Source organism: Pseudorasbora parva, chromosome 24, assembly GCF_024679245.1.
Source record: "Pseudorasbora parva isolate DD20220531a chromosome 24, ASM2467924v1, whole genome shotgun sequence".
Lineage (NCBI taxonomy): Eukaryota > Metazoa > Chordata > Actinopteri > Cypriniformes > Gobionidae > Pseudorasbora > Pseudorasbora parva.
Window position 1 is genome coordinate 17,493,659 of NC_090195.1, and position 26,911 is coordinate 17,520,569.

A 26,911-nucleotide genomic window follows, 5' to 3' on the forward strand; every position below is an offset into this window, starting at 1 on the left:
AGCAGTGTGAGCACTTGAAGTAATATGTTAGGTGTAATATGTGAAGAAAGCAAAGAAACAAGTTTTACTTGTGAGTAGACTTTTTTGTAACTCTTTATTATGGGGAACACATATTCACTATAAACTATGACTTTTGCCTTAATAAACTCAAAATGTACTGCTTATTAATAGTTAGTAAGGTAGTTTTTGTAGCATTTAAGTTTATTTATTGGGTAGGATTAAGGGATGTAGAAAAAGGTCATGCAGAATAAGGCATTAATATGTGCTTTATAAGTACTAATAAACAGTATCCTAGTATCTATATCCTAGTAATATGCATGCTAATAAACAACTAGTTAATAGCTAATAACTGAACCTTAAAATAAAGTGTTACCTTTTTTCAATTAAAGGTCATCAAAATTGTCATCATTTACTTACCCTCGAGTTGTTCCAAACCTGTATGAATAATTATTTTTCTGCTGAAAACAAAAGAAGAATTTTGGTACACCAAACAACCAAAACAGATGGGCCTCATTGACTTCCTTTTTTTTCTCTTTCATATTATGGAAGTCAATAGAGGGTGCATGGACGTCACTTTCCTGCCGGGACATGCCCCCCTCAGCCTGAGTGAGTGGCAGAAGAGCTGCATGACAGGATTTAAATGGGGAAACTTCAAAAACGCGAATAAAACAAACGAGTTTCAGTTTAAACTAAAGGTTGGACTCAATAAAGTGTTCCTCACAATGTACCACTCTATGCACCACTCTGTGGGGACCATCAACTGTTTGGTTACCCATATTCTTTAATAATATCTAATATATTTTGTGTTTAGCAGAATTAATGAATCCATACAGGTTTGGAACAACTTGAGAGTATGTAAATGATGACAGAATTTTTTAATTTTGCCATATTATACAAAACAATTATTTAATAGTCTCTATTTAGTATGCATAACATGTTAGCTATGAAAGTAGCCTTAGTAAGGCAAATGAGAGTAGTTTAATGTTTAAAATGTAGTTTCCAACACAAAATTATGTTAAACACAAAACATGATGTGTGATGTACTGGACATTTTGTGGTGGGAATTTTCATGATGTACTGAAAAAAATCTGAAATCCACGATCGTATGATGAGCACCATATCATCATCTAAACTTTGGCCGATTTACACAGCACATGATTGTGAAGTTTGGACCAGTGACCCCTCTCACCCCTCTCTGCTCTCTCTTTTTTTCTGCTTGGCGCTCGTGTAACATCTGGCATGTTATCTCTTTCCTGCCACATCAGCCAAGAAGATTTTTTTAATGACTACTGGATATTGGCGGGATATTGTCTGCTATCTGGAGGCAAACAAGGAGGCTAATGATGCCATATCTTCAGCATTACCTGTCTCTGGGTGTCCAATTAACTCCTTTCGAGTGAGAAGTTAAGGGGGTTAGGCCAGTGCAAACTGCTAGAGTATAAATCACTCTCTGGTCTCGTTTTAAACCCAGACGAAGTCAAGTAGAAACGGCGTCAGATTGCCAGGTGGATCAATAGAGATATTGTTAAGGGAGTTTTGTCTGACAGAACAGCATCTCACTCCTGTGATAAAAGTGAGAAGGGAAAGAAATACCTCAGGGCAGACTGGGAACAAGCATTGGATGTGACTGAGGAATATCTGGCAGAATGTGCTTTGCAATTTTAAAGTCTTACAAATGATAGCATATCACATGGTTACTGATACTATAATGACTTTCTGAATGGATTGTTATTGTTATTCTTTTACCTAAAGGGATAGTTCACCCAAAAATTAAAACCCACCCTCATGTTGTTCCAAGGCAGTATTGCTTTCTTTCTTTTTTTCTGACTTTCATATTTTGAAGAAAATAGATTTGGTTTTGTCCATACAATGATGTCAGTGGGTTTAAAACAGCCCCATTGGAGCCCATAGACTGTAATTCCACAAACTGAAATGCTGGGTTTTCAGTTATTAACGTTGTAAATCTTACATTCTTATTTTAATTTTTTTTTCTTTGTTTTATTGCTGAGGCATTAAAATACAGAAAACGAGTTAATGCTGCTGCTTGAGTGTTTCTAATACAAAGTGATTCTAATACAAAAGCTGAGGGAGTGACAAATTGACATTTCTCTTCTCTGATCAAGTAATTCATCTCAGTATTTCTCTCCTCTGTTAAAAAGTTGAAAATGCTATCATGGATTATTTATTTTATTATTGGGGCAAAATGGGAATGCAAAAAAATCTATTGTCGGGGTAGTTTTCATTTACCCAAATTGTATGACACCATCCACTTCTGAGAACCACAGAAAAGTGAAATGGGTCTGTTGACTTTCCACAGATTAAAGAAATTCATATATGTTTGGGACTGCAAAAGTAAATTAATCATTTTTGTGTGAGTTATCCCTGTAATGATGATACTTACCTGCTCACTTCAGCCAAGTTTTCACCGAAATTACCCAGAACGATTTGTCTTATGCACTTTTTTCCCAGGATTTTTTTTTATTTTTTGCCCCCAGACATTTTGCTGCGTGCATTTCCATCGCGGTCTAAAGTACCATGAAGACAGGATTGTGTGTGATTCTATATCATATGTTTTTTGTTTTTGTTTAGTTACCACAGCATGTTTAGCGCCCATATCCCACCCCCAAAAGTTCCTGGACTTTGAAAAAGTACTACCTCGAAAACAGGGATTTTCTGAGGAAGGGATTTTTATCCAGAACTTCATTTAGACTCTGGTCCCTGCAGACGAAACACACAGAGTACCACCCTAAAGTTCCTAGTTCCTGAGGAAAGTTCCCGCAGTGGAAACGCAGCTTTTATAATTTTGTACGGCTTTTTTTCTTATTCTACTATTAGAAGCAGAACATGAATCTATATATAGAAGAGTTAGGAATTGAATCGAGACAAAATGCTGGAACCTGTGCACATGTGCAACCCACCAGGCCAGAGTTCTCTGCATCTTGAGATGAGTTGGCATCGCCCTGTTATGATGTTATGATGATGTTGTGTGCACATTTAGTCACCAGAGACCCAAAACAAAGCAGGCGTTTTTAGTCTGTGCTCTACTAATTCCTCTATATTTCACTGAAAAGCATCCATCAGCGTGTGTCTTCCCGTACCAACCGTAACAGATAAGCTCGATAAGGCCCATTTATCAAGCCGTTCTCTATTTAAGGAAAGAGAGTGTCGATCAATACCAGGCTCCCACTGGGGTTCATTCTACTCAGTGGGTTGTACTGTCAGAGAATCATTATGCAACAGTAATCTCCCCAACATGAGAAAAGAGCCGTCCGTGTCCTCCAGAGAAAAGCCATACTGATGATGAGATGAATTTTCGTTCAGTGCCAGGTTTCAATGTGGGGGCTGCCATTTCTTTTTTTTTCCAGGAGGAAAGCAGTGCTCTCCCAATTTAGGTCGGTCTGATGAGCCCTTCTTCCTGGCTATCGTGTCAGACTTTCCCCCGGGAGGGCTGAAAAGGCAGACAGGCGTTTCGCAGTGGACAGCGGCGTGAACAGCCGTTCTGGCTCTGAAGAGTTGGCTCTCGCCACTGTGATCCTCTTGACAGGAAAATGAAGCTGTCATTCATGGTCCTGATGTGTAGAGCCAAGATCCCGGCATTTACATGTGGTTGCAAGGCTTTCCTTCTTACATGAAAGAGTGGAAGAAAGATGTCAATCTCTTTTACATCACTTAGATAAAATGGGATGAGGCACAAGGGGACCTTAAAGGAGACAGGACTGATAAAGATGGAGGGAAATGTCTTTTGAAGTGACAGAAAGCTCCAAATTCGAAAGAGATGGCATAATGTGGGTCCCAGGCAAGAAGAACTAGATACGATAGAAAATAGATTTGTGTCTCGCTGATCAAATTCTTTTTTTCTTTTCTTTTTTCTGGGAGGGATTGAAATATTTGTAGCAGGATTCTGCTGTTTGGGAGGGAGGAAAGAGAGAGAGAGAGAGAGAGAGAGAGAGAGAGAGAGAGAGAGAGAGAGAGAGAGAGAGAGAGAGAGAGAGAGAAAGGGGGAAATGTCGGTTCTGAAGTAGAAATTGAAGTTCCATTTATAAAATGGCTCTCAGGGTGCATCAAGCTCATAGGGGAGCCATACACACGCAAATACAGTACAAGTCTAGCAAAAAAAAGACCAATTGGTTTAGTGTTTTTCTCTTAACAGCAGCTGTTGTTGGTAAGTTTCTTTCTCATTGGTTTCATTTATCACAAAACCAAATTAACCTTCGGCTTATTGTTATGGAGGGGGTGAGATTGGATATTCACACTGGGGTTTTATCAAAGTGAATATCAACCCTAGACTGTACACTAGAGGCCCGCAATTCCACGGGACTACAGCAAGATCAATGCAACACAGTGCGGCATGGGACAAAATTTGATGGGCAGGTGCGGGAGGTAATACACTCATATCTGCGGATTGCAGGAGAATATAATAATTTGTGTGTGTATATATATATATATATATATATATATATATATATATATACATACATACATACATACATACATACATACATACATACATACATACACAAAAAAAAATTGTTATTCATCTATTGCACAAAAGCAACAAGAACAACTCAAATAAAATTAAATAGATTAACAGGCACAAACATAGGCAGAGCGTGTGTAAGGCTGGACGAGGCTTAGCCTTTCCCTGCCTGCTGCTGCTTCTGATTCGTTTTTCTGATTCAAACTGCTGATCAGTTTTCTCCTTACTAATAGCATTATGGCTAAACAGATTTGGCCTGTTTGGAGATATCAAGTGTGTATCTTTGTTTGTGATCTGGGAAGCGTCAAAGCGTTTGTTTTATACATTTTGTGCTGTAAAAAGAATTTCAGAATACACGGTACTTACCAACATGATCATCGCTTTTGAGAGAAATAGTAAAGGTAAATGCATATACGAACATGTTCTCCGTTTAGGATTAGAACAAATTTAACTCAAGCGCTCATCATGCATGTTGTAACCTAGACTCGCTTTTCTGTTAAAATGGACAGACATGGGTTTGCGTATGTGGATTATTCAATAAAAAAAAATTTTATCTGAAGTTATTGAATGCTTGAATGTGTGGGGTGTTGCTAGGTGGCCTAACTATTTAATGGAAATGTCAAGGACTTACTGGAAAAAAATCTCTTTGTACTTTTACCTGGAGGTTTTTTTGCTGACAGGACAAAACATGAATGTTGTGGGTGAGAGCAGGAGAAGGTAACATGTTTTTGTGGGAGAGGGGCAGAACACCATGAGAGTGGGACTGAAAAATCCATCCCGCACAGATCTCATGCTGTACATGGGGTACACCGGGGCTATTTGTTACCCTTTTATTTGTAAGCCCTGACTGAGTACCAAAATATTAATTATTTCTTAACTATATATTACCTAATGTTCATCGTTTCTGTACAGGAAAATGGTTACAGGTCATTTACAGGTTACATTTGACAGGTCACATTGTCACACTATGGAGGAAATTGTCACAATTGAACCTACTAAACAACCAGTTTGCAATTAGTAATTTTATTTAGCAAAGACAAATTAAATTGATCAAAAGTGACAGTAAAAAGATTATATTCATCAAATGAATCTGAAAAATCATTGTTTGCATAAAAATATTAGGCAGCTATTTTTAACATTGATAAGATCGACATACTAGAATGATTTCTGAAGGGTTGTGTGACACTGAAGGCTGGAGTAATGCTGAAGATTTAACAGAAATACATTACATTTTAAATTATATTTATTTAAAATAGTTATTTTAAATTGTAACAATGATTTTACTTAAAAAATCAAATGTATCTATAATTAGGCTGTCACCTTTATAAGTTACTGCTAGCTGCAGACTTTGTAACAACTATCCCTTGTCTACTCTACATATGAAGAATGGATTCCTGTATATGCCAATCTTGTTTACACCTGTTTAACGATCACTGAGTTTGGGTTACAAATGGATGATCAACTCAGTTTCAGAACCCAGCAGGAGGACAAAAAGAGCTCCATCTCCCTGTTAAATTAGTCTGGTCTGGCGGCTGTGTTTCCAGCCAAGAGTGAATGGAGTGATTGATTAAGGCTGGTGTGAGCTGAGGTGAGGGGAAACAGGAAGCAGTCCATGCAGATAACATTGGTGGAGCAAACTTGACGCTAGAGTTTAATGAGGCGTAGACTTCATACTGCAAATCACCACAGACCCCCAGAAGGCCAGGTGAGGTTTCTTATGCACCTGCATCCATACCAGCAATCATGGATCAACGGCATTCACAAGTACCAGCTGTCGGCCGTGTGTCAGAGACCACTCACCATCTGTCATAATGTCTGTCCATCACCACAATGATAATTTTTTGCTGTTGTTTGTTCATTTTTTTTGTCGTTCATACTCTGTCTGCTAGCAGTTTGGCATCTCTTCAGTCACTCAGGGAGGTTGGCTCCCTGCCTCCAGCCACCATGTGCGTGTCCGTTCTGAATCTGTCAGCCCTGCCGGCTGAGTCTGAAATGTGCAGGTCTTTTTTCCTGGCTCCATAGTGGAATAGCAGGAGTCTTCGCTACTAATTAAGTGTAGTGGAGATTAAATTCCTTGAGATAATTTACTGTTTGAGCTGTTACTTAGTTTTATTGTAAGCTAATTTTGGGATTGGTTCCTTCTGTGGAGACCTAGGGTAAAGCAATATCATAAATTTATACCACACTTCCGTGAACCATTTATTTATTTGCCACCACAAAGCACCTTCTTTCTTTTAATGGAAGGATGGAGATGTAGTCGCACATCAAGCATTTGTATGGAGCTCTGTCACACAGCACATTTCACATGTATTTCCCCTCGAGCCGCCTAGCGAAATAGAGCTTGTTTTAAAGTAATTTTGCATATATGACACCAGCAGTGTGTCTTTCTGCTGAAATTGTGTTTTTCAACTCAAAATGATTGTGAAGTTCTGATGATTTTCAAAGATTTGCAGCATTCATCTGTGATTCATATCTGCAGGTTAATGAAGTAAATTAGCGAACTATTGTTTTGCCGTGAAAGTGTGTGCTTATGTGATTTCGGCCTGTGTTTGCCGTAGCCACAAGTTTGTGTGTATGTGTGCCTCTAGTGCACTTGCCAGCTCTACACTGCGTTTGGATCATCTTTGCTTCCTTCTCTGCATGCAGATGTGGGCATTTACACGCACATCAGCGCTTGAGAATGGCAGTCCAGCATCCCCTAGAGCACTGTGTGCACTCCCAAAGAGCCAAGTGTTAATCCTTTTGAGCGTGTTGTGTCTTTACATACAGAGCGAATTAGTACTCGTATCTGTGGGCTAGACCGTAAAGTACTCTTCAAATCTCAAGCACTGTAATTACCATTGTCTGCATGTTATAAGCAGCCATCAAACAGCTGTTCAGAGGTTCAGTCCTCTGGTAGATTGTGTAGCTGTGATAGCGTTCAAACAGTAGAGCATGGCATTACTGTTACTGTAGCATAGCTACTGTAAGGTCATGGGTTCAAAATATCCAGATAAATAAATGTATATGCAATGTAAATGTGGAAGATTAGGATAGGTGCATTTAGGACAGGATAGTTTGGATGGATGGATGGATGGATGGATGGATGGATGGATGGATGGATGGATGGATGGATGGATGGATGGATGGATGGATGGATGGATGGATGGATGGATGGATGGATGGATGGATGGATGGATGGATGGATGGGTCTTATGGCTGGATCTTATGGATGGATGAATCAATGGATGGAACCAAGATGGTTTGTCAATGGCTTGCCGTATAAGTCCTTTGATGGTCTTCTCATAATTTTCCACTTAATATTTCATAGTTGATTTGTTAAAAATGAATTGGTGGTTAATTTAAATGGTGCACTTTCCTTTTCCTTTGTGTTTGCAGATGGAACGCCTTACACATGGTGGGTCGGTCGCGGTAACGAGAAGCACTTTTACTGGGGCGGCTCTGCTCCTGGCATTCAGAAATGTGCTTGTGGCATTGAGCGCAACTGCACCGACTCCAAATACTACTGCAACTGTGATGCCGACCAGAAGCAGTGGTAAGTCACCACATTATTTGAGTTGCAAAATGCTGTTTCCATGGCAATCGCCAAATCTGACAGCTAATTATGAGCTTTAGATTAAGTTGCTATTTGTGAGTTACTGACCTTCTTAGCCCACCTATCAAACGTATGAGAGACAAGCAAGTCATGTTCCCATCTGCCTTATTGTCTCTCTGTATTCATTAAATAGCGGTGTCTGCTTCGTGACACGGTTGTCTCGACCTCTGCTTGTGCAAATGGCAAACAGATTGCGTTGATAAAGAAGTTTAAGTAGAGCCGAACCCTGATATTTCCATCAACAAAAGATCTGTCTGGTGTGTTTGGTGGGTTTATTACTAAAGAGAGCTGTGGGCGATATTGCAGAAGAGGGGAACAAGGTCATTCGTCAGGAGCCCTCATAGAATTGTCTGTAATGCATGTGGGTATGTATTGCTTTTAGACACATTCATTTACATCCTTTCTAATGGGTCTTTCTTTATATGCTCTGTTAATGTCAGTCAGCTTTTAAACAACAGAAAAAGAAACTCATTTATAGATTAGCAAAGTGAAGAAGAGAGAAAGGCTAGTGGTATTACAATTTCCATAGCACTTATATGTGGGCACAGTTGTTTTTTGAGCCAAATCACTTGAGCAGTAGTAACTAAACACTGCAGATTTGCAACATAATGACATAATAACAAAACTGATGGCACCACAAGAGACTAGACTCAGAGAGAGTGATGTTATTGTTAACTAAAACTTGATTTCAGTAATTTGAGAAAAGCTGAGATAAAATAAAATAATAATATTAGATGGGAAAAAAACAGAAAAAAAATAAATGTTGCTTATGTTAAAATGTTAAAATATAAAATTAAAAGCCAAAATATTAATAAATACTAAATTAGTAGACATATAATGCTAAAATAAAGCTGCTGTGAATAAAGTTAAGTTGTGCTGCAAAACAAAATTGGCAGTGGTGAAACAACTACTATACTATAATGAAATATTAGCAATATATACATGTATGTAAAATATACTTTTTTGCCCATTCTGTCAACAATAGTTGTCACCAAAGTAAAAACATGAATTAACTAGATCATACTAATCAGAGGATCCATTGTCCCTATTTTTCATATGTAGTATTGAATTATTCATGACAAAAATTGTTCCGTGTGATTAAAAGTGGATTGTTTTCCCCATTATTTGTTTGTGCTATTACCTACACTTTTATGCATATTAGAGTATTGAGAGTATTAGAGTATTAGAGAATAATGCACTAAAGGGTGTATTCACACTTGGCAGGTTCATTTTGATTAAAACAAACTCTGGTGCAATTGAACAAATGTGCATAAATGGCTTAGAAAGGATGTGCTCAACACTGCAAACCACATTGTAATTAGAAACATGTTGATGTCTTTGACTACAGAGCACAAACACAAATAAGCACAGGACCTGCTTGAACTCAGTAGGATGTTCCGTAAGTTATGTTACAAAATATATGTCATAAAAGCTTTTTGTATTTTCCTTCTTAAAAATGACAGTGTGAATGCTAAGCGTATTACAGAATTTTTTGAGCTATCAGCAAATATTGTATTGCTGGCTACGAAAATCTAAATCATATCATATAACATGATGAACCGTCCTTTTACAGCCCTAGTGATTAGCCCCTTAGAAGACAGCTTACTATATATTGAACAGCTAGAACTATTGGCGATCCACAAGAAGTGTTTTGGATGGATTGATGGAAAGTAATAACCAAACAGACTTTACAGGCCCCTGGGTAACTGTGTGTTTGTGTTTGTGTAATGGAGATTGTGTTCATTTGCACATGCCAAGTTCTTTGAAATCATCTTCTAATATTATATTCTTAAGGTAAACATAGCCTCAGTCAGTGATTGGAGGTATACTGTGTCTTTGTTAATACATTTTGTGAATTTTTATACAATCAGACTGTCAGAAAGACAGAGTTTGCCTCTTCTTTTACTGGTTTAGCTGAACACACAGTAATATGTGTTAATGGCCCATGCACAGATGGACAGCGGGTTATTGCGATGCTCTCGCCACTTGTCATAAACCCCAAGCAAACTGAAACACCATGCATAATGGATACAAATTAGGACATTGGATTCAAAGCGGCACATTTCATTCCCAACCACATTGTTGCGCTTTTTTCTCTCTACAGTTTTGTAAAACATAATTGTTTTTTTTAATGACTTTTGCCATTGCATTGGCACCGTGGTAGATGGTGGCATTAAAATAATGAAAACATAGTGCTCTTCTGCATTTACTTGTGAGGTGTATGTCTTCACACAAACATGCAATGTTTATTCATTTAGCAAAATACGTAAAGTGAGTGTTTTTACTGATTAAATAAATTGTATTGCTGTAATTAAACAGGTAGTCATCAGTGTCAGAAGGCTGCTTTTGTGAGAAAACAAACATTTCTTTTAATAAAGCTTTAATGAGTTTATTAGAATAGGTAATATGGTACTATGATATGTCAGTGTTCTATTGTGAATAGATAAAAAAATGGGTAACACTTTATTTTACAGTGTCCTTGTTACATATGTTACATGTATTTACCATTGTAATAATAGAAAATTGTGCAAAATTACATGCAGCTAACCCTCAACCAAACCCTACTCCTACCATAACCATATAGTAAGTACATGTAGTTAATTATTATTACTCAGTACTTAAAAATATAGGTAAACTGTTAAAAAAAAAAACTTAAAATAAAGTGTAACCCAAAAAAATTCTCAGATTTTATTAACAATTGTATTGTTTTATAGGAGGGATGATTCCGGGCTTCTGGTGTATAAAGACCACTTACCGGTCAGCCAAGTAGCTGTCGGGGACACAAATCGACCTGGCTCGGAGGCCAAGCTGACTGTGGGACCTCTCCGTTGCCATGGAGACCGTAAGTCTATTTCTTTCTCCTTAAATAATATCCATCTTTGTCCCACAAGAATACATTTCATGTGGATTAATAAATGAATAGCTGAACATAGATGACTAATTACGTATGCTTGATTAAATTATGTAAAGCGTTTGCATAATATTCTGAGCAAGCACTTTTTTCTTAGCAATATGTGAAAGCAGGTTTCTAAGTCACGTGTATCTGTTGGTAATTATGTCTATCAAACTTTGATGCCTTCACATGGTGACCTTCCACTCTTGAAATATGATGTAATAATCCGTATTGCCAAAGGATTTGTTTTAATGGCGTCTTCGTTAAATAGACGTTAAGCGTTTTTCAAGGTCAGCCCATTGTCTGAAGCGCTTTGAAAAAGGACACAAGGCCATAGATGTCTCCAGTGTAACAGTCCTGAAGCTGTGATCTCCAATCAAAGCTTTCAATCAACATTACACCCCGCAGAGACCCCCTGCCATTCAATTTCTTTAAAAAATTGATGTCAACAGCCAACTTGCCATACCTTCATAAAAATTCATCATTTTTTTCTCTCTGAGCAATTGTGAAGTACACAGAGACAGTGGTTTAAAACCAGCTTCATTTTTTTTTTCTTTGTGAGTCAGATGCAATTATAAATGCTCAAGTTTCACCAGAGCGAAACTGAGAACCCAAGGGTAAAATACAGAGCCACCCCCCACCATCATCACCATGTGAAATGATGCATTTTTATGCCTCATTATTCCTGTTAATTGCATCTGGCTTATTACTTAGATCAGGTGGATTTGATTACACTCACCTGTTAGACAAGTATGTCCACCGCTGTTTTTTTCCCCTTTTGTCTTCTTATTGTTTCCGCACACCTGTGATGGTTTTTCAGTTCTCCTGCTCTTCGGCTCTTTAGGGTATGTAACAGTATGTTTTCACCAGCTACTGGACATACGCTTTGGGTGCGTATAGGGATTTTCTGCTTTGTATCCTGGCAGAGGTGAAATGGAATAATTACTTTCACAGATTATCCTTTTCTGGTCACAGATTTTCCTTTTCTGGTCTTTGCTACTCTGAGCAGTGTACAAATCTTAGTATTTAGGGCACTTTTTGTGTTTCGTTGCCTCTTCTTGACGGATCGCTTCCTGTTCTCCTGAGTTGTAAGTCGCTTTGGATAAAAGCGTCTGCTAAACGCATAAATGTAAATGTAAATGTAAATGTAAATTATCCATAGAGTGAAATTATATCACTCCCAAAGTAAAGAAACCTTTGCAGGTTTCTCTTTGGGAGGCTGATGGGCATGGTGTGCGAGACCCACACGACTCTTGTGTGTTTCAAGCGCTGCCTGTTTTAGATCCAGTAATATGCTTGTCTCAATGATTAAATATTGTCTTATGGAGAGGATCGATCCTCGCATAAAAGGAGTGATACCAAATATTTTTAATAATTTTCGGATATATAGAGCTGATATTGACAGAGACAGAAACATCACTATATTATATACAACACACTATTTGAAGGGAGAGCAAAATGTGTTTTTACAATGAGTTTATTAGAAGTTCATTTAGTAAGGAACGTAAAAATGTAATTTAAACAAATTTAGAATATATTGTCTATTGTTTTTTCGTTAGTATGAAGATTCAGTGTAAAAATGTATACAAAAAATATATTACAAATTGTAATGTTAGGTGTGATTAATCGCAATTAATTACAAAAAAATATATTATATTGTATTGTATTATCGTTTGACATCATAAACAGGATGTGTATGTGTGCATGTATGTATGGTAATTCATATTTACAAGTGTGAAAATAATCTTTCCAGTTAAAAGCTGATCATTTTTTGCCACAGCTCACATCTGTGTCTCATGTCCTGCACCTTTATAATATGTGTGTCTTGGATATACAGGTAGGACAGTAGTGCTGGATAATTCATTGCAGATCATTTGAATGGAAAAGAAACCATTAAAGTGTGTGAGCAGAGATTATAGTACATCTCAAATTTGGCTGCTGACTGAGCCTCAGCAAACTGGAATTATTAAGATTACTTTCGTGGCCTTGATCAAAGCATTTATGCCCAAAGAGTCATGATAATAAGGGTACTGCAAATCATCAGATGAAATTCTCTGCTGCATAATCATTTTTACAATGTCTCTTTATTGCAATTGTACATTTATCTGCGCCAATCAGCAGCTGCAAACTGCATGGAGCTACTTTTAAAATACTGCAGCTCTGGTCTGGAAACATAATCAGTGCTTGTCAGGGGGTCCTACGAATCATGGCTAGTGCCCACCACACAAGGCCGAGAATGCTTTTATTTATTCATTTCCTCATTTATTCAGGGCTGGGGTGGGAAGGGAGCCAACCAGCAGTGCATTAATGCAGCACGCTAGCTTCTCTATGGTAATGCTGCATATAAATGTTGCTCTTAGCCACCTGCATGTGCACAGGAGGAAAGTTATAGGCCTCTGGACAGTCTACACCCCACCCACGATGCCCCTCTGGGCTTTGCGGTGTGTTGCACAGCGTAATGGTGGTTTCACTGCTGTAGGGTTTCTGCTAATGCCGTCTAGCATGGGTCCAGCAATCCTCTAAAGACTTGTTTATTTTCACACTCATTATTTATTTACTGCAAAGTTTCAAAATTAGGTAATTGGACGCACAGATTGAATGCCAATGTGGTTAGGAACCTTAACCCTTAAATGCATGAATGTTTCAACAAACATTATTACATAGTTGGGTCTTTAGCAACCTGGATCTGTATCTAACCCACCTGGACCTGCTGTGATAACATAAAACTCTCCTGATATTAGAGTAACAATTAAAGAAGAATAAAATTAAGCATGTTTAGTTACCTTTTGGAGAGTGAGCAGATGGTGTATACATTGTATATCCTTTTCAATATTTTCAAGATATACAACCTCAATATAAAATTTCAATATTTTCAGATCCACCATCAAGTGACACTAATATTTGATTGCGATCAGAATTTGCTCTGTATTAAATTGCTTTATTAAATGATACTTTCTATTCTTTTGTTTTCTGCCTGCAGTAACTATGAGTGAAACATCACTTCATCAATGTGTATCAGTCTTTGATATCTTGTGGAATAAAGGGGAATTGCACTTATTCAGTGATAAAGTATTCAGTTATTGTTGTGCAGAAAAAAATATACTTACACTGTTACACACCTCTGTCGTTAGTGGACCTATACAGTTTTCATAAGACATTCTTTTAGAATTGTTTTCATGTTATAATGTTTATAATGATTTGATTGAGGAATACTATCGAGATTGATGTCTAAATGTAAAAAACAAATTAGTAGGAGGGTGGTGTGTCACTAAAGACCCATGTCACTAAAGGTAGGCGTTTAATGGTTAATGTGAGAAACCAGCGTAGTTTTATAACGGTCCAATCCCAGTTTCAGAGATCAAACCTAAGATCGTTTCAGATACTTTTTTACAACAAATCTTTGCTAGTTCCTAATGGAGTGCTGTATATGTCTATATATTGTTTAATATTTGAAGAGTCTGTTTGCAGCCTGTAAGGGCCGTGACACACCAAGCCGACGGTTTGCCGTTGGTGAGTATCTGTCAGGATTTTTTTTTTTTTGCTATATGTTCCACACATCAGCTCTTGTCGGGCCAAGAGATATCTCTGATTGTCTGTTCAGTTCAGCGAACGAGTCAGTTCGCGAGAATAAAAGCAAAAGTGATGAATGTGAATAAAGTCAAGACAGCATAGACAGAAGCTGTATTAATATTCTCATCTTACCTGATCATTTCAATACACAAATATTTTCATAACAACATGAGCCATGAAGTGAAAAAAAGTGATTAGCATGATTAATATTTTGTAAATATTTATAGTAAGCATGGTTTGTAGTGTTTTCTATTATTAATAGTGCTGCCAACATTTTAATTAAATGCATTTCTGTGATGGGTAGGTTTAGGGGTTGGTTTATGGTTAGGAGATAGAATATAGAATAAATAATTTTTGCTATGGAAATTTCAGATAAAACATGAAGTCGGCATGTCAGACTGTTCAAACAAAACAAAATTACTGTTTATATGAAATGTTATATTTATATTTTTAAGTATAACTTCTCATTTACTCAAATCAATTAATCTCCGTTTCTGTGCCACGGCTTAGGACATACACCATCATCTTCAGACAGGTTTGCATAATTAATACTCATTAATAACCAAGAGAAGGAATAAAGACAACAAACAAAATGATGATTTAATGATGCATCTTGTCAGGCTATGATGTGCAGTGACTTCAGACCACTGGCTGCTTTGCAAATTAATTGAGATAGATAACCTGTCAGTAATAAAGGAATATGATATCCCCGCCTAATGAAGCAGTTGGTAGAAATTATAAATTACTGTGCCATGCGCAATGTGACGGCAATTCCATGATATGTGAAAAATATTACATACATTTCATTATGATGCATTAGACATTTTACATCTGAGTAGTTTTCCTGTTTGATTGATAAGGCTTATGTTCAGAATAAAATTATGCGGCTCATGAATGACTACACCGCAACTGGTTTGCATGAAGACATTTCATGGCTAAGTGAGCGACATCACTCATAAGATGTTTTATCTTCATTGCAAAAGTGTTGTATTAGCTGCAGTTAAAACCTTGAGTCTTATCCTTTGGTCACGCACCAACTGTGTCCAAATTAGATTAAATTTGCATGGACACAGTTTCATATTTTGGCCCAAACTGGGCCCATAGTCTATAAGAGGTTTATTGATCAAGTCATTTAATTTAAAGAAGATCAAAATTAGGATTTGATACTCTGAATAGCTTGAGCTTCTCAATTTATCATTCTGAAATGTCCTTTATATGCTGGAAGTGTGTGGTTAAGAACCCTGGTATTTTCGGCATATTGTCCCAGTGCAGTTATAGAAAATGGCTTAATTATAGGATGGAAATACTTGCTGTCATTCAGAAAGAAAGAAAAAATCATGTCATGTCTCCTCAATTCCCAACTCCCTCTGCCCAAAATACCATGAAATGAGCTGAAGTCACAAACTCTCACTTTGCTAGCTTAGTATTTAACCAGAGATGATGCAAACATGAGAGCTGCGTGTAGGGGGAAAATAGAAAATAGTACTGCTGATTCTAACTAGATCGACCAGTAAATTATCATGATGAGGGTGTTCAGTGTTGCTTAGTTACTGAATCATTGGATCATAGTGATGCGCTATGTGCTGTTTTTCATGCATTTATGATTGGTTTGCACCTGGAGACTAACTAGAGGCTAATTTAGGATTTTGTATACCCAAATTCCCAAAAAGTATCCTGAACCGACTGTATTAGATCAGCTGAAGTCGAGAAGTAGCGTTTGTGGGGTCATATCGCTTTTAACAATGCTTGTGAAATCTATAAATATCACTCTGAGCCTCAGTCTATCAGACTCTAAAAGCAAATTATAATAAAATATCTCTTTGTCTCCAGCTGAAAAAGAAACCTGCTGTTTGTGACATTATCAGGAAGTACATATGCAGATGAAATCCACACATAGTTGGTGAGCATGTGAGACTGAATTGTCTTGTCTTGACTGTCATGAAGCTACACTGTGTAACTTTTTTAGTTTATTCTTAGCTAAAAACACTTAGTTCTTTCAAAAATATATGTGCTCATTTATGTATATTTACTTCTTTCTAAGTAATAAAGTATTCTCGTTAGTTTATAATATGCCATTGAAAATACATACGGGTGAGGGGTTCGAATGCCGGTCCCCATGTTGCCCCTCCATCTTGAAAGTACATTAGCCAAAGAGGGACATACCCATAAATTCAAGCTTCGCCTTTCGCGTTTTAACACTCAATGGCACCGTGTCGAATGTGAAGAGGGGGATTGCTATGTTAATCTTGGACTAAATCGGCCACCGTAGGAGTTAAAACGAAATCGGAATTGAGAGGAACAGAAACTATTATTCACTGGATGGTCATATACCTTTTCACCTCTAGATGGAGGGAAATATCACACAGTGTAGCTTTAACCTCACAAAACTATGATTATTGTTTGCTGGTTTTGTTGGTAGGGGAGAACAGAGTTAGTTGTCTCATGTTTTTCTCCAGTGAATATTAATAGGTTTATTTTCAAAAGTCAGGTTCTATATAGACTTATACCTTTAAGTTTTGTCTAAAAAAATAAAAAAATAAAATAAAAAAAAATCACTGTTAATGCCCAGGAAAAAAATTAAAATTTTAAAAGTTATTTTAAATTATAATATTTTTGTTTTTTAAATGTATCAAAGAAATGCAGCTTCGTGAGACTACTTTCAAAAACGTAACTTTTTGTGTAAAAAAGTTTAGTGTATGGGTAAGTTTAAAACAGCATATACGCTTCAACTAAATGTAAAGAGTAAAACTATTATGAAGTGGCATGAACTGTGTTTAAAACTATCTGCTCACCTTAGCTTGATTTACAAGCTTGTAAGCTTGTAATAAAGTTTTTAATTCCAGTCATACTGGTGGATTTCCGTGGGAAATTTGAGCATATCTTTGCGTCATTACGTCACATCTGTACATAAAGAAGGTGTCCCGGCTAGTAGGCTATATTGTGTGTGAGGATGTTGGAGGTGGAGATTTATAGTCTTTTTTCTCAGCACTTGATAGAATTAAATGAAAAATAGAGAATGCAATGTGAGATAACAAGAATAAAAAGAGCTTTTGAAAGGTGGTGTGACCTTGTTCAATTGTAACAGCACACTTGTTCGCTTAATTCATACAGTTACAGAGTTTTCTTAGTTGTGCCTTTCTCGTTTTGCTATGTGCATTATGGTAAATGATGTAGTGCTAGCTATGAGAGGGAGCAATTCACCTCTACTCCACATTCATTTTGTTGGTATATGGCGATTAGAAGCGGAAACTGAACTACATGTAATAGTTAGCCCTAATACATCTTTATTACTGCTGTGACTTTATCACTTTACTGTGATCTGACATGCTGTCACACGTCCCATTTTCTCTCACAGCCCTTTAAGATTTAAGACGTTATTTAAGACTGCTCTTATGAGGATACTCCACAAAATAGATATTTAGCATAATTCTGTGTATTATTGTTTGTTCAAGCGCAAAAGAGAACTGGCACGAGTCTTTCTGTGCATCGTGTCTGATTCACAGACAGCACGTTCTCCTTTGTCTTGTTGCGCATGAATGCTTCAAAAGCATTTGTATGAATAAGAGCGTGATCATACATTGAAAGGCTAGCCAAATGGATGTTGCGTTAATTGCATTGAATATTTTAACGCGTTAAACTGGAAAAATGAATTGCATGTGTTAACGTTGATAGCATGTCAAAAAAGCAAACTTTTTTTTTAAATGCCACAACCGTATATTAAATACTTAATCTTTTCAGCTATTAGATATTAAATATTGAATTACTGAAATCTAGCTTTTTGTCGACTAGTCTCTAATTATAGTCTCCTCTATTCATGCCACCATTAGACATTGACACAGATCAGCAGTCAGTTGCTTTTTAAATTAATGTTGTATTTATTTTCCTAAATATTTTTTTTCTTCAATCTTCATATTTATTTTGCATTTAGAATGACAAATTATTTTCATTATAGAGCAGCAGAACATCATGGTTTGTAGACTTCTTAAACATCAGAGGAGAAAAAATAAGCTAAAATGAAAAATGTACCCTGCTCGTTGAAATAAACTCATCTATGACGCACAGTTTTAAAGCATCTCTTCAGTGCTGTTGACACAGAAAAGTTCCAGTAAGTGCTTGCTAACAACACAGAAGTACACCTGACATCTGGCATCATCTTTTGTGATAGAAAATGACAGCTTCGCTATTTATTAGAAAAAGTTCATAGGGTGTAATCAGCAGGGGTTCATCATCTCTTTAGAAAATACAGAATAAAAAAAATATGTTAGCAAATGTTCTTTGCTGTAAACAAAGTGCACTGCCAAAGTATAACAACCAAAACGTAAAGTTTGTGGAGTTGTTTTGCGGTTGTGAGCAAACAATTTTTTATTCACGTTAATGAGCTCACGGGGTAATTTAGATTACAACTGCTCGCTGTCCGCCTGCCCTAGACCCAGACAAAGGTTAACTATCATAGTTAATGAGACGAGTGGAAACATCTAACAGTGTTCTGCTCAATTCATCACTGGACCACGAGTAAACATTTTTTAATGACCTCTGATCCAGCCGTCTATTGTAAAGGTGCCATCTGGAGGACTGGCAGCACAACATGTCTTGTCAAATAATAGATGAGCAGCAAAATGAATTCTGGGGGTTAGCTGGATTTGAGCATTGTAAGTGTTGCTGCTGAGATTATGCCGTATTAAGTCTTGTAAGAGCTTTAAAATCTTTCAAGTCATGATTTCCAAGCCGGTCAGTCAGTCATTTATAATCAAAACATGACATGTTTATGCTTACACAAACTGTCCAGAGTTGTCCAGCTATGTTCTTTGGTCATTTTAAGATCAATTTAGTTTGTAAGAAAAAATGGACCATATCAGGAAAAGACATGTTTTTTCCTGCATTTTGATTTTCTATCAAACAGAAAACTTTCTTTCTGTCTATGTGAGAAATTTCTTTACTACCTTACCAACTGGGTTGAAAATAAAGAAAGGAGTAGGCATTTTTCTATGGATAAAATAACCTCACATGTCCCTGGATCCTGTCAAAAGGGCATCACTGGATGCTGTTGAAAACCACTCCACAAAAACACATGGCACCATTCACTCCTGCAAAACACATTGTTCCCTTCGCTCACTTGACTGCTGGGTCAGCCCTCAGGGTGAGCGAGGAGAAGCAGTGATTGGAGCTCACCGTGGAGAGCTTGCTTTGATGGGAAAGTCTTTAGATTTTGCTGCATTTACAGTATAGCACTACCTGCTGACAGACCAGAGCTTTGTGCCGCTGCCTGTCTTGTTGGTGACATTATACACCAGACACTAGGTAGCCTCCAGTTGTTTTAGCATTTTTCTTTAATATCTTTTGATGATCTGTTCTTTCCTCCTCATCCCTTGGCTGCTAAATTATAATGAAGAGACATGGTAGTTTGCTGGGTCAAAAACACTGACAGGAGAAGTGAATAACATTGATTTTCTGTGTGCGTGTGTGTGCAAGAGAGTGTGTGTGGGGGGGGGGCATGTTTTTGTGACATATGAGGACACAAATGTGTATAATTTGTATTACAAGGAGAGGGTGACTTATGAGGACAGGCTATGTCCTCACTTTTCAAAATGCTTATAAATCATGCAGGATGCGTTTTTTTTTTTTTAGAAAGTAAAAATGCAGATTGTTTCCTGTGATGGGTGGGTTTAGGGGCAGGGGCAGTGTAAGGGGATAGAAAATACGGTTTGTATCGTATAAAAACCATTACGCCTATGGAATGTCCCCATATGTCACAAAAACAAACGCCGTGTGTGTGTGTGTGTGTGTGTGTGTGTGTGTGTGTGTGTGTGTGTGTGTGTGTGTGTGTGTGTGTGTGTGTGTATATATATATATCTGTGCGTGTATGACCATATATATTTTATGTGTATGTAAGAAAGTCACTTTCATGGTTCCTCGATTCAATTTGAATACTTGAATGCTAGTTAAATGCAAAAAAAAAAAAAAAATTTGATTGCAAATTGCCCATGTCGCTTAACCTGCAAAATAATAGAATTGCAGCATTCCAAGGATGAGAATCCTGAACCGCATTATTAGACCATTTTTGAAGGCTGTACGATGTATATTAAAACCATTTAAAAATCATAATATAGCTGGAATCACGTTTCAGGCAAAGCATTACGTCTTAATTATTTACATGCGTGCAGTTCACGAGTTTCATCCGTATTAGAGAGTGGGTGGCTCCATTCACAGTAAATGCTGCTCCACACAAACTCTCTGCGTGTACAGTTTGTTTGGGTTGGATAAAATCATGGAAAATCATTGGCCTCCTTGTAATAAAGTCATTGGCCAATTGCATTTTCTCTTCAAAACCAGATTTGGTGCTTATTATTAATTTTGGACCCTGGTTGTACGTATATCTTAAGCTGTTGTTGGTTTGAATTCTCATAATGTTGATTCCAACACATTCCACAGTCAGAAGCTTCAATTTACTTTCTTTTTGAGATAAAAGCCTACTTGACATTGTGAACAAACTAGAAAAAACTGCCTCCATACAGGAATATCATGGAGATTGACAGGAAGTAAGAGCACCAAGAGTCAATAACAGGCCTGCTTACTGATCTGTCAGTCAAATGTCAGAGCACCAGCACCATGTAATTCAGTACAACTGATTCTAATGCCTTCTGACCGCCAGGATATGACCTGAGATTGGAACATCTGTAAGGTCTGAGCATTTGTTCTACATGGAAATCCAGAATTTGTCTCTTTGTGAGTATAACGTTCAGTTCCTGTAAATGCAATGTTTTGTTGATCGGTTCAAATGTGGAGTTTAACACAAGTGCCATGTTTGGTTCGTTTTTTTAATGAGTTTATATATTGAGTTTTTCTTTATCTGTTGCAGGGGGATATCCAGAACCCCCCTAAAAAATCTGTGATTGGTCATGTCTGAGTCAGAGGTGGGCTTTTAATAAAACCCGATTTAGAATCCTTGGTTTCCATTGGAGCAGGTATTAGTGTCAAGAAATGAAAGTTAATTTATTGGAGTCTAGGGAAACATTGCATACAGGCCAAGTTTTCTAAATTGTGCTGGGTTGTTGGGCTCAATGAGCCCCAGCTGATCCACAAATTAAGTTTTTATTGGAAAAAGAGTTTGTCTGGGTATCACCAGACCAAGCTCAATTTAAAATTGAACATTGGTCTGGGGAGTCTGCTATTTATTTTCTACTGCACAAGCATACTGCACAATAAACAAGCATTCGAATGACTGTATGCAATTGGATAGTCCTTCAACCAATCAGATCACAAGAGGTGTGATCAACAGGTAACGACCCATCGTTTCTCTGTCTGTCATCATGGCGGGTTAAACCCGCCAATTGCGCACCAGGTGGATAAGCCAATCTGCGATTGGTACCTGCAAAAGTGTAGCAGAAAGGACTGCACAGGTTTGCAGGGCAAAATGAACATAAATCATTTTAACATATTGAACATAAATCCAGTAAAATATTGTACATTGTGTTTCTTGTGTTCTTTATCAGAACGCCTGCTTTGTATTGGCCAACTCCTGCATCACAACGTCGCCCAATACAGAGCTGGCGTTCTGACGTAGAACCTGGAAGCGCTGCACTTCTACTGCGTAAACAGTGTAAGAGACTGACACATACCTTTCTTGACCTTGAAAATAGTAATTAAATTGCTGTCTATGGAGGAGTCAGAAATCTCTTGGATTTCATCAAAAATATCTTAATTTGTCTTCCTATTCAGACGGTAATTGTTTCTCATGTGGACGTCCGTAAAAATACATTTGCATGTCAACTCAGTGATAAAACTCTGTGCGCTCAGATCGTGATTTATTCCCAGTGGAGGAGTGAGGGAACGGCTGCTCATGTGGTCAGTCGAATGATTGTCTGCTGTAAAAATGTCACATGCTTAGAATAATAAGAATAAAATCATATTTAATTTAATAATACAAAATTATTAATTATTTAAATCTCCTGTTTAAAAAATTAAATTTTAAAAATGTGGAAATGAACGGAAATAAGTTAATACAATGCTGCAAATTGAACCTATATAACGTTAATTACTGCCGTAATAACTGCTCATTTCAAATGTTTACGTGATCTTGAAAATGCATCTGAATTGCAGCAAAGCGCAATGATACGGTGCTCCACAGGGGTCAAAAAGGATATAAACAGTTAATTTTGAAGCGATCACTTCTTGAAAACTCGAAATATGGATTCGGACAGCAATTAAATTACCACACGACCTTGGTGTTGTCTAAAAACAGTAGGTAATTCAGCCGGGTTTTTTGGGGGGGTGAACTATCCCTTTAACTTTGTATTGTGTTGCATTTTCTAATAAGAGTTCACTTCAAATTGTTAATGAAAGCCTGGAAAAAATATGGTGATTTCCAGGCCTGGAAATTTGTGTCTGTTAAAATTATTATCATAAATATGTAGTTATGTATCATCATCATGGAAGGTGGGTTATGCTTCTTGCCTCTGTTCAATGAATCCATGCTCCATATTGGCCATTGTATGCACCACTGCTCTGCTGTGTTTACAAGTGTGGCTCATGCGGTTGATATATACTGTAGCTGGGCTGTCTACTCCATTTGCCTGTTAAGAGAGGGAGACAGAAAGTGGGGAAGTCAACTTTAAAGAAAGAGCAAGTGAGTCTCAGTAAATGTCAAATGTAAAGCATGTGTGACGAAGACTGGCCTTTGAGTTTGGTCTCAATGGAGCCTGCTGTTTATTAGAGGCCTGAGAGAGCTTGTGATCATCCAGCCAGCACAGGAGTGGTCTAATATGTGCCCACTCACCACTGTGGCATCAGCACGGCTGCAATTATGAAAGAGGGTTGAATGAAGCACTGGTGTGTGTTTTGCTGTACCCCATGCTGAGCGTTTGGCTTTACTTCCATGACTGCTCATGCTCCGATGCAAACACGAAAATGGAAACACTGAGTCAAGTGAATGCTCATCACAGCTGCGGTTCAAATGTCTTGTTGTAAGATGTAATAACAACAAAGATGTACATAAGATGTAATTGTTGCAGATGCATGAATGGCACCAATGGTAATGTGCCGCAAAAATCTTATCGCACTCATACACATTCAGAACACATTGAAAATATGGGATTTAAACTCTAATTTTAAGTTATTCTTTCTTCCTTCTGTGTAATTGGGGGGGGGGGGGGGGGTTAAATGTTAATGATGTCCAAGTTTTTTTGTGTTTTTTTTTGGGGGGGGGGGATCCCATTGGCTTTTAACTTAACAGTAAAAGCATTCAAAATATCAAGCATTTTCAAAATATCTTATTTTATGTTCCATGGAAGAAACAATCTAATGCAGATGATTCTGGGTATGATTGTTATGCTCCATGTCTAATTTGATTTAATACAATTCACAAAAATCACACGATGTTTGAAAATCACATAAAAACAGTAACCATTTTAATATTAAAATGGACCTTTTATGCGAAATTCACTTGTAAATGTTCTTTGAATATAAATGCGTTTTCGGAGTGTGCAGACAACACCCTATTATAGTACAAATCCACCCTCTAATTTATATATATTCCTATAAATCAGAAACGTGTATACATTTTTTTAAAAAGAGCTGTTGCAGTTTTCTGCCTAATGTGGCGTCACATTAGGACAAGCCCCACCCACGTCTGGTGACAAGCTCTGCCCTATTGATAAAACATTTATGGCCATCCAAAGCGCTTTACATATTGCTTCACATTCACCCATTCATACACCAATGGTGGTATCAGCCATGCAAGGCACCATCCAGCTCATCAGGAGCATCTGGGGTTAGTTGTCTTGCTCATAGACACCTCGTCACTTCATAGACATGGTCAGGTGGAACTGGGGATTGAATTACCAACCTTCCGATTTGTAGACCACCTACTTAGCCACTTCCGCCCTTAGCCCATATCCTACCCTGAGTGAGCCGCACAGTCAGGCATGTTTATATCCTTGCTAGAACAGCTAGTGATATAATGTCTCAGCTCCGTAAAACATAACTGTTCTGTTTTTTGGCTGTAATAATAATGAATGTAAGAGTCTCCATAAACCCCTGAACCTAAGCCACTGAGGACACAGTGGATTCATTTTATTTATGAAGGGATTGTGTCCAAGAAAATAGGTAAATTCATATGTTTGTGCAAATCATTTTACACCAGACTGCTTTGCAAACGAGGTTCAGTACAACACAGGATTTGTACAAAAATTGATTCTCAAAAATGGATCAAAACCTGCTGTTTGTGATCCGACTTCATATGCAGAACATTTAAAGGTGCAGTGTGTAATATTTATAAGGATCCATTGACAGAAATGCTATATAATATACATAACTATGTTTACAGTGGTGTATAAAGACCTTACATGATGACCCGTTATGTTTTTATACCTTAAAAAGAGTCATTTACAGTGAAGTCGCCAGTTTGCGCCATCATGTTTCTACAGTAGCAACTGCTCTACAGAGTGCTAGCTACTCTCTGCTGTCTCAGATGACTACATCTTTAATAATAAATAAAAATAAGGTTTATTTTTTATAGAGCCTTTCAAGAACCCAAGGTCACTTCACAGAGTAGTACAAAAGTACAATCAATAGACAAACAAAGCAACAGTCAGCCTGCTTACTATTACAAATAAGTAAGCAGATGGAGACAACAGAAATCCTATAGATAATTAATATAAGTTGTAGAATCAAAGAGAATATTAAATACAATAAAGTAATAATAAAACATAAACATGAGACGTGATTACTTGAAGGCAGAGAAATAGAGAGAAAGATAATTATTTACTGAGCATAGATGAAATATTAGTTTAAAGTTGGGATTTAAAGGTCTGGAGAGTAGAGGTGGCTTATTCTTAGGGTCTAACACTAAAAGCCCTACGACCCACAGTAGAGAGTTTATACTTGAGTATGACAAGCAAATTATCATTGCTAGATCTGATGGTATGGGCAGGAACATGTGGTTGCACTAACTCAGCAAGACATTGGGGTGCGGCTTTATAAACTAAAATTACTGGATACGACGATGAAGTTTGTAAAGAATGAAATGTGATATGAGTAGATTTTTTATTAAATGTAAGTGCTCGTGCTCGAGCAAGAGTTTTTTGCACCATCAGGCGATGTATAGCTTTGGTAGGTAAGCCGCTATATAGGCATCTGATTGGACAGTAGTCCAATCTGGAGGTTATAAAAGCATAGATAACAGTATCAGCATGTCAGAAGTTAAGGGAGTGGTGGATACAAACAATATTGCACAAGTGGAAAAAGCATGATTTAACAATCTGACCAAGTCAAAACATAACGTGGAGTCGATCAATACTCACAGATTTCAAACAGTTTTTGAAGGCTCAATCTGGACACCATCATCAATGAAAATCTAATGTTGGGGTAAACTCCATGATTTAGGGCCATGATTTCAGTATTATTAGTATTTGGTTGTAAGAAGTTTTTAATCATCCAGGTTTTAATTTCCTGAAGACAAGAGTTAACAGAAGAAGGTAGACAAGCTGAGTTATGTTTAACTGTGAAATAAATTTGAATGTCATCAGCATACTATGAAAGTTAAGACCATGCCATCTGAATATCTGTCCTAGCGGCAACACATAAATGAGAAATAAAAGAGGACCAAATACAGAACCTTGAGGTACACCTTGACAGATAGGAACTGTACGGGATCGTCCCATACCTATCCTAACAAATTGCTGTCTATCTGATAGATGCCTATTGCAGATCACGAGTGCAGGTAGAATTAGATTTGATAATCAGTTGTTCAACCACAGATGTATTTGTGAGTAAAAAATTGTCGAGTTGATGACCCATCACTTGGAGAAAATAAGTTTGATAAATGTTAATTTTATTGTAGAATAAATTACTGAAAACCTTCACAGAGATCAAAAGAGCCAGTAATAGCTACAGATAAGGGTTTAACCAGTTTGTTTATTTCAGAAAAAGTCATAGTTAATGTTAAAAAGTAATGTCTAATGTTAAGTGCTTCATTATATTCCACTACTGAATCCGAGAAAACCATGGCATGCACAAGAAGTGGAGTTTTTTTTTTTTTTTTTGTAAAATCTTTCAAGACAACTACATTTCAGGAGTGAACCAAAGAGAGGAGTGAGTAGATAGGACAGTTCTAGTTATTAATGGAGCAAGATTCATCCAAAACATTACAAATATATCAATTCTAGGTTGAAACCATTTCATTAGGACTCAGGAGGCGGAGTGAAGAAGGAAGAACAGAGGCAGTAATATTAGTACAGAAATTGTCAGTTATAAATCTCTGGTTACAGTAAAACATTATAGTTTTAGTGTTTGGTTTTACAAGAGTGAGAAGTCGAAGACAATTAGCTCATGATCAGAGATGCCAAAATCTTGACCCTGAGCACGCACATTGTCAATACCA

At 37.3% G+C, this 26,911-nt stretch overlaps 1 protein-coding gene across 2 annotated transcripts in view; it reads left to right on the forward strand.

The window, feature by feature from the left end:
* The window catches only part of cntnap2a (contactin associated protein 2a), a 506,672-nt gene that overhangs the window by 379,652 nt on the left and 100,109 nt on the right, over positions 1-26,911 (forward strand). For both annotated transcript variants that reach the window (XM_067435516.1, XM_067435517.1), the window contains exons 14-15: positions 7,856-8,012; positions 10,787-10,914. In XM_067435516.1, the coding sequence (XP_067291617.1) occupies positions 7,856-8,012; positions 10,787-10,914 (285 nt within the window). The remainder of the gene's footprint in view (positions 1-7,855; positions 8,013-10,786; positions 10,915-26,911) is intronic.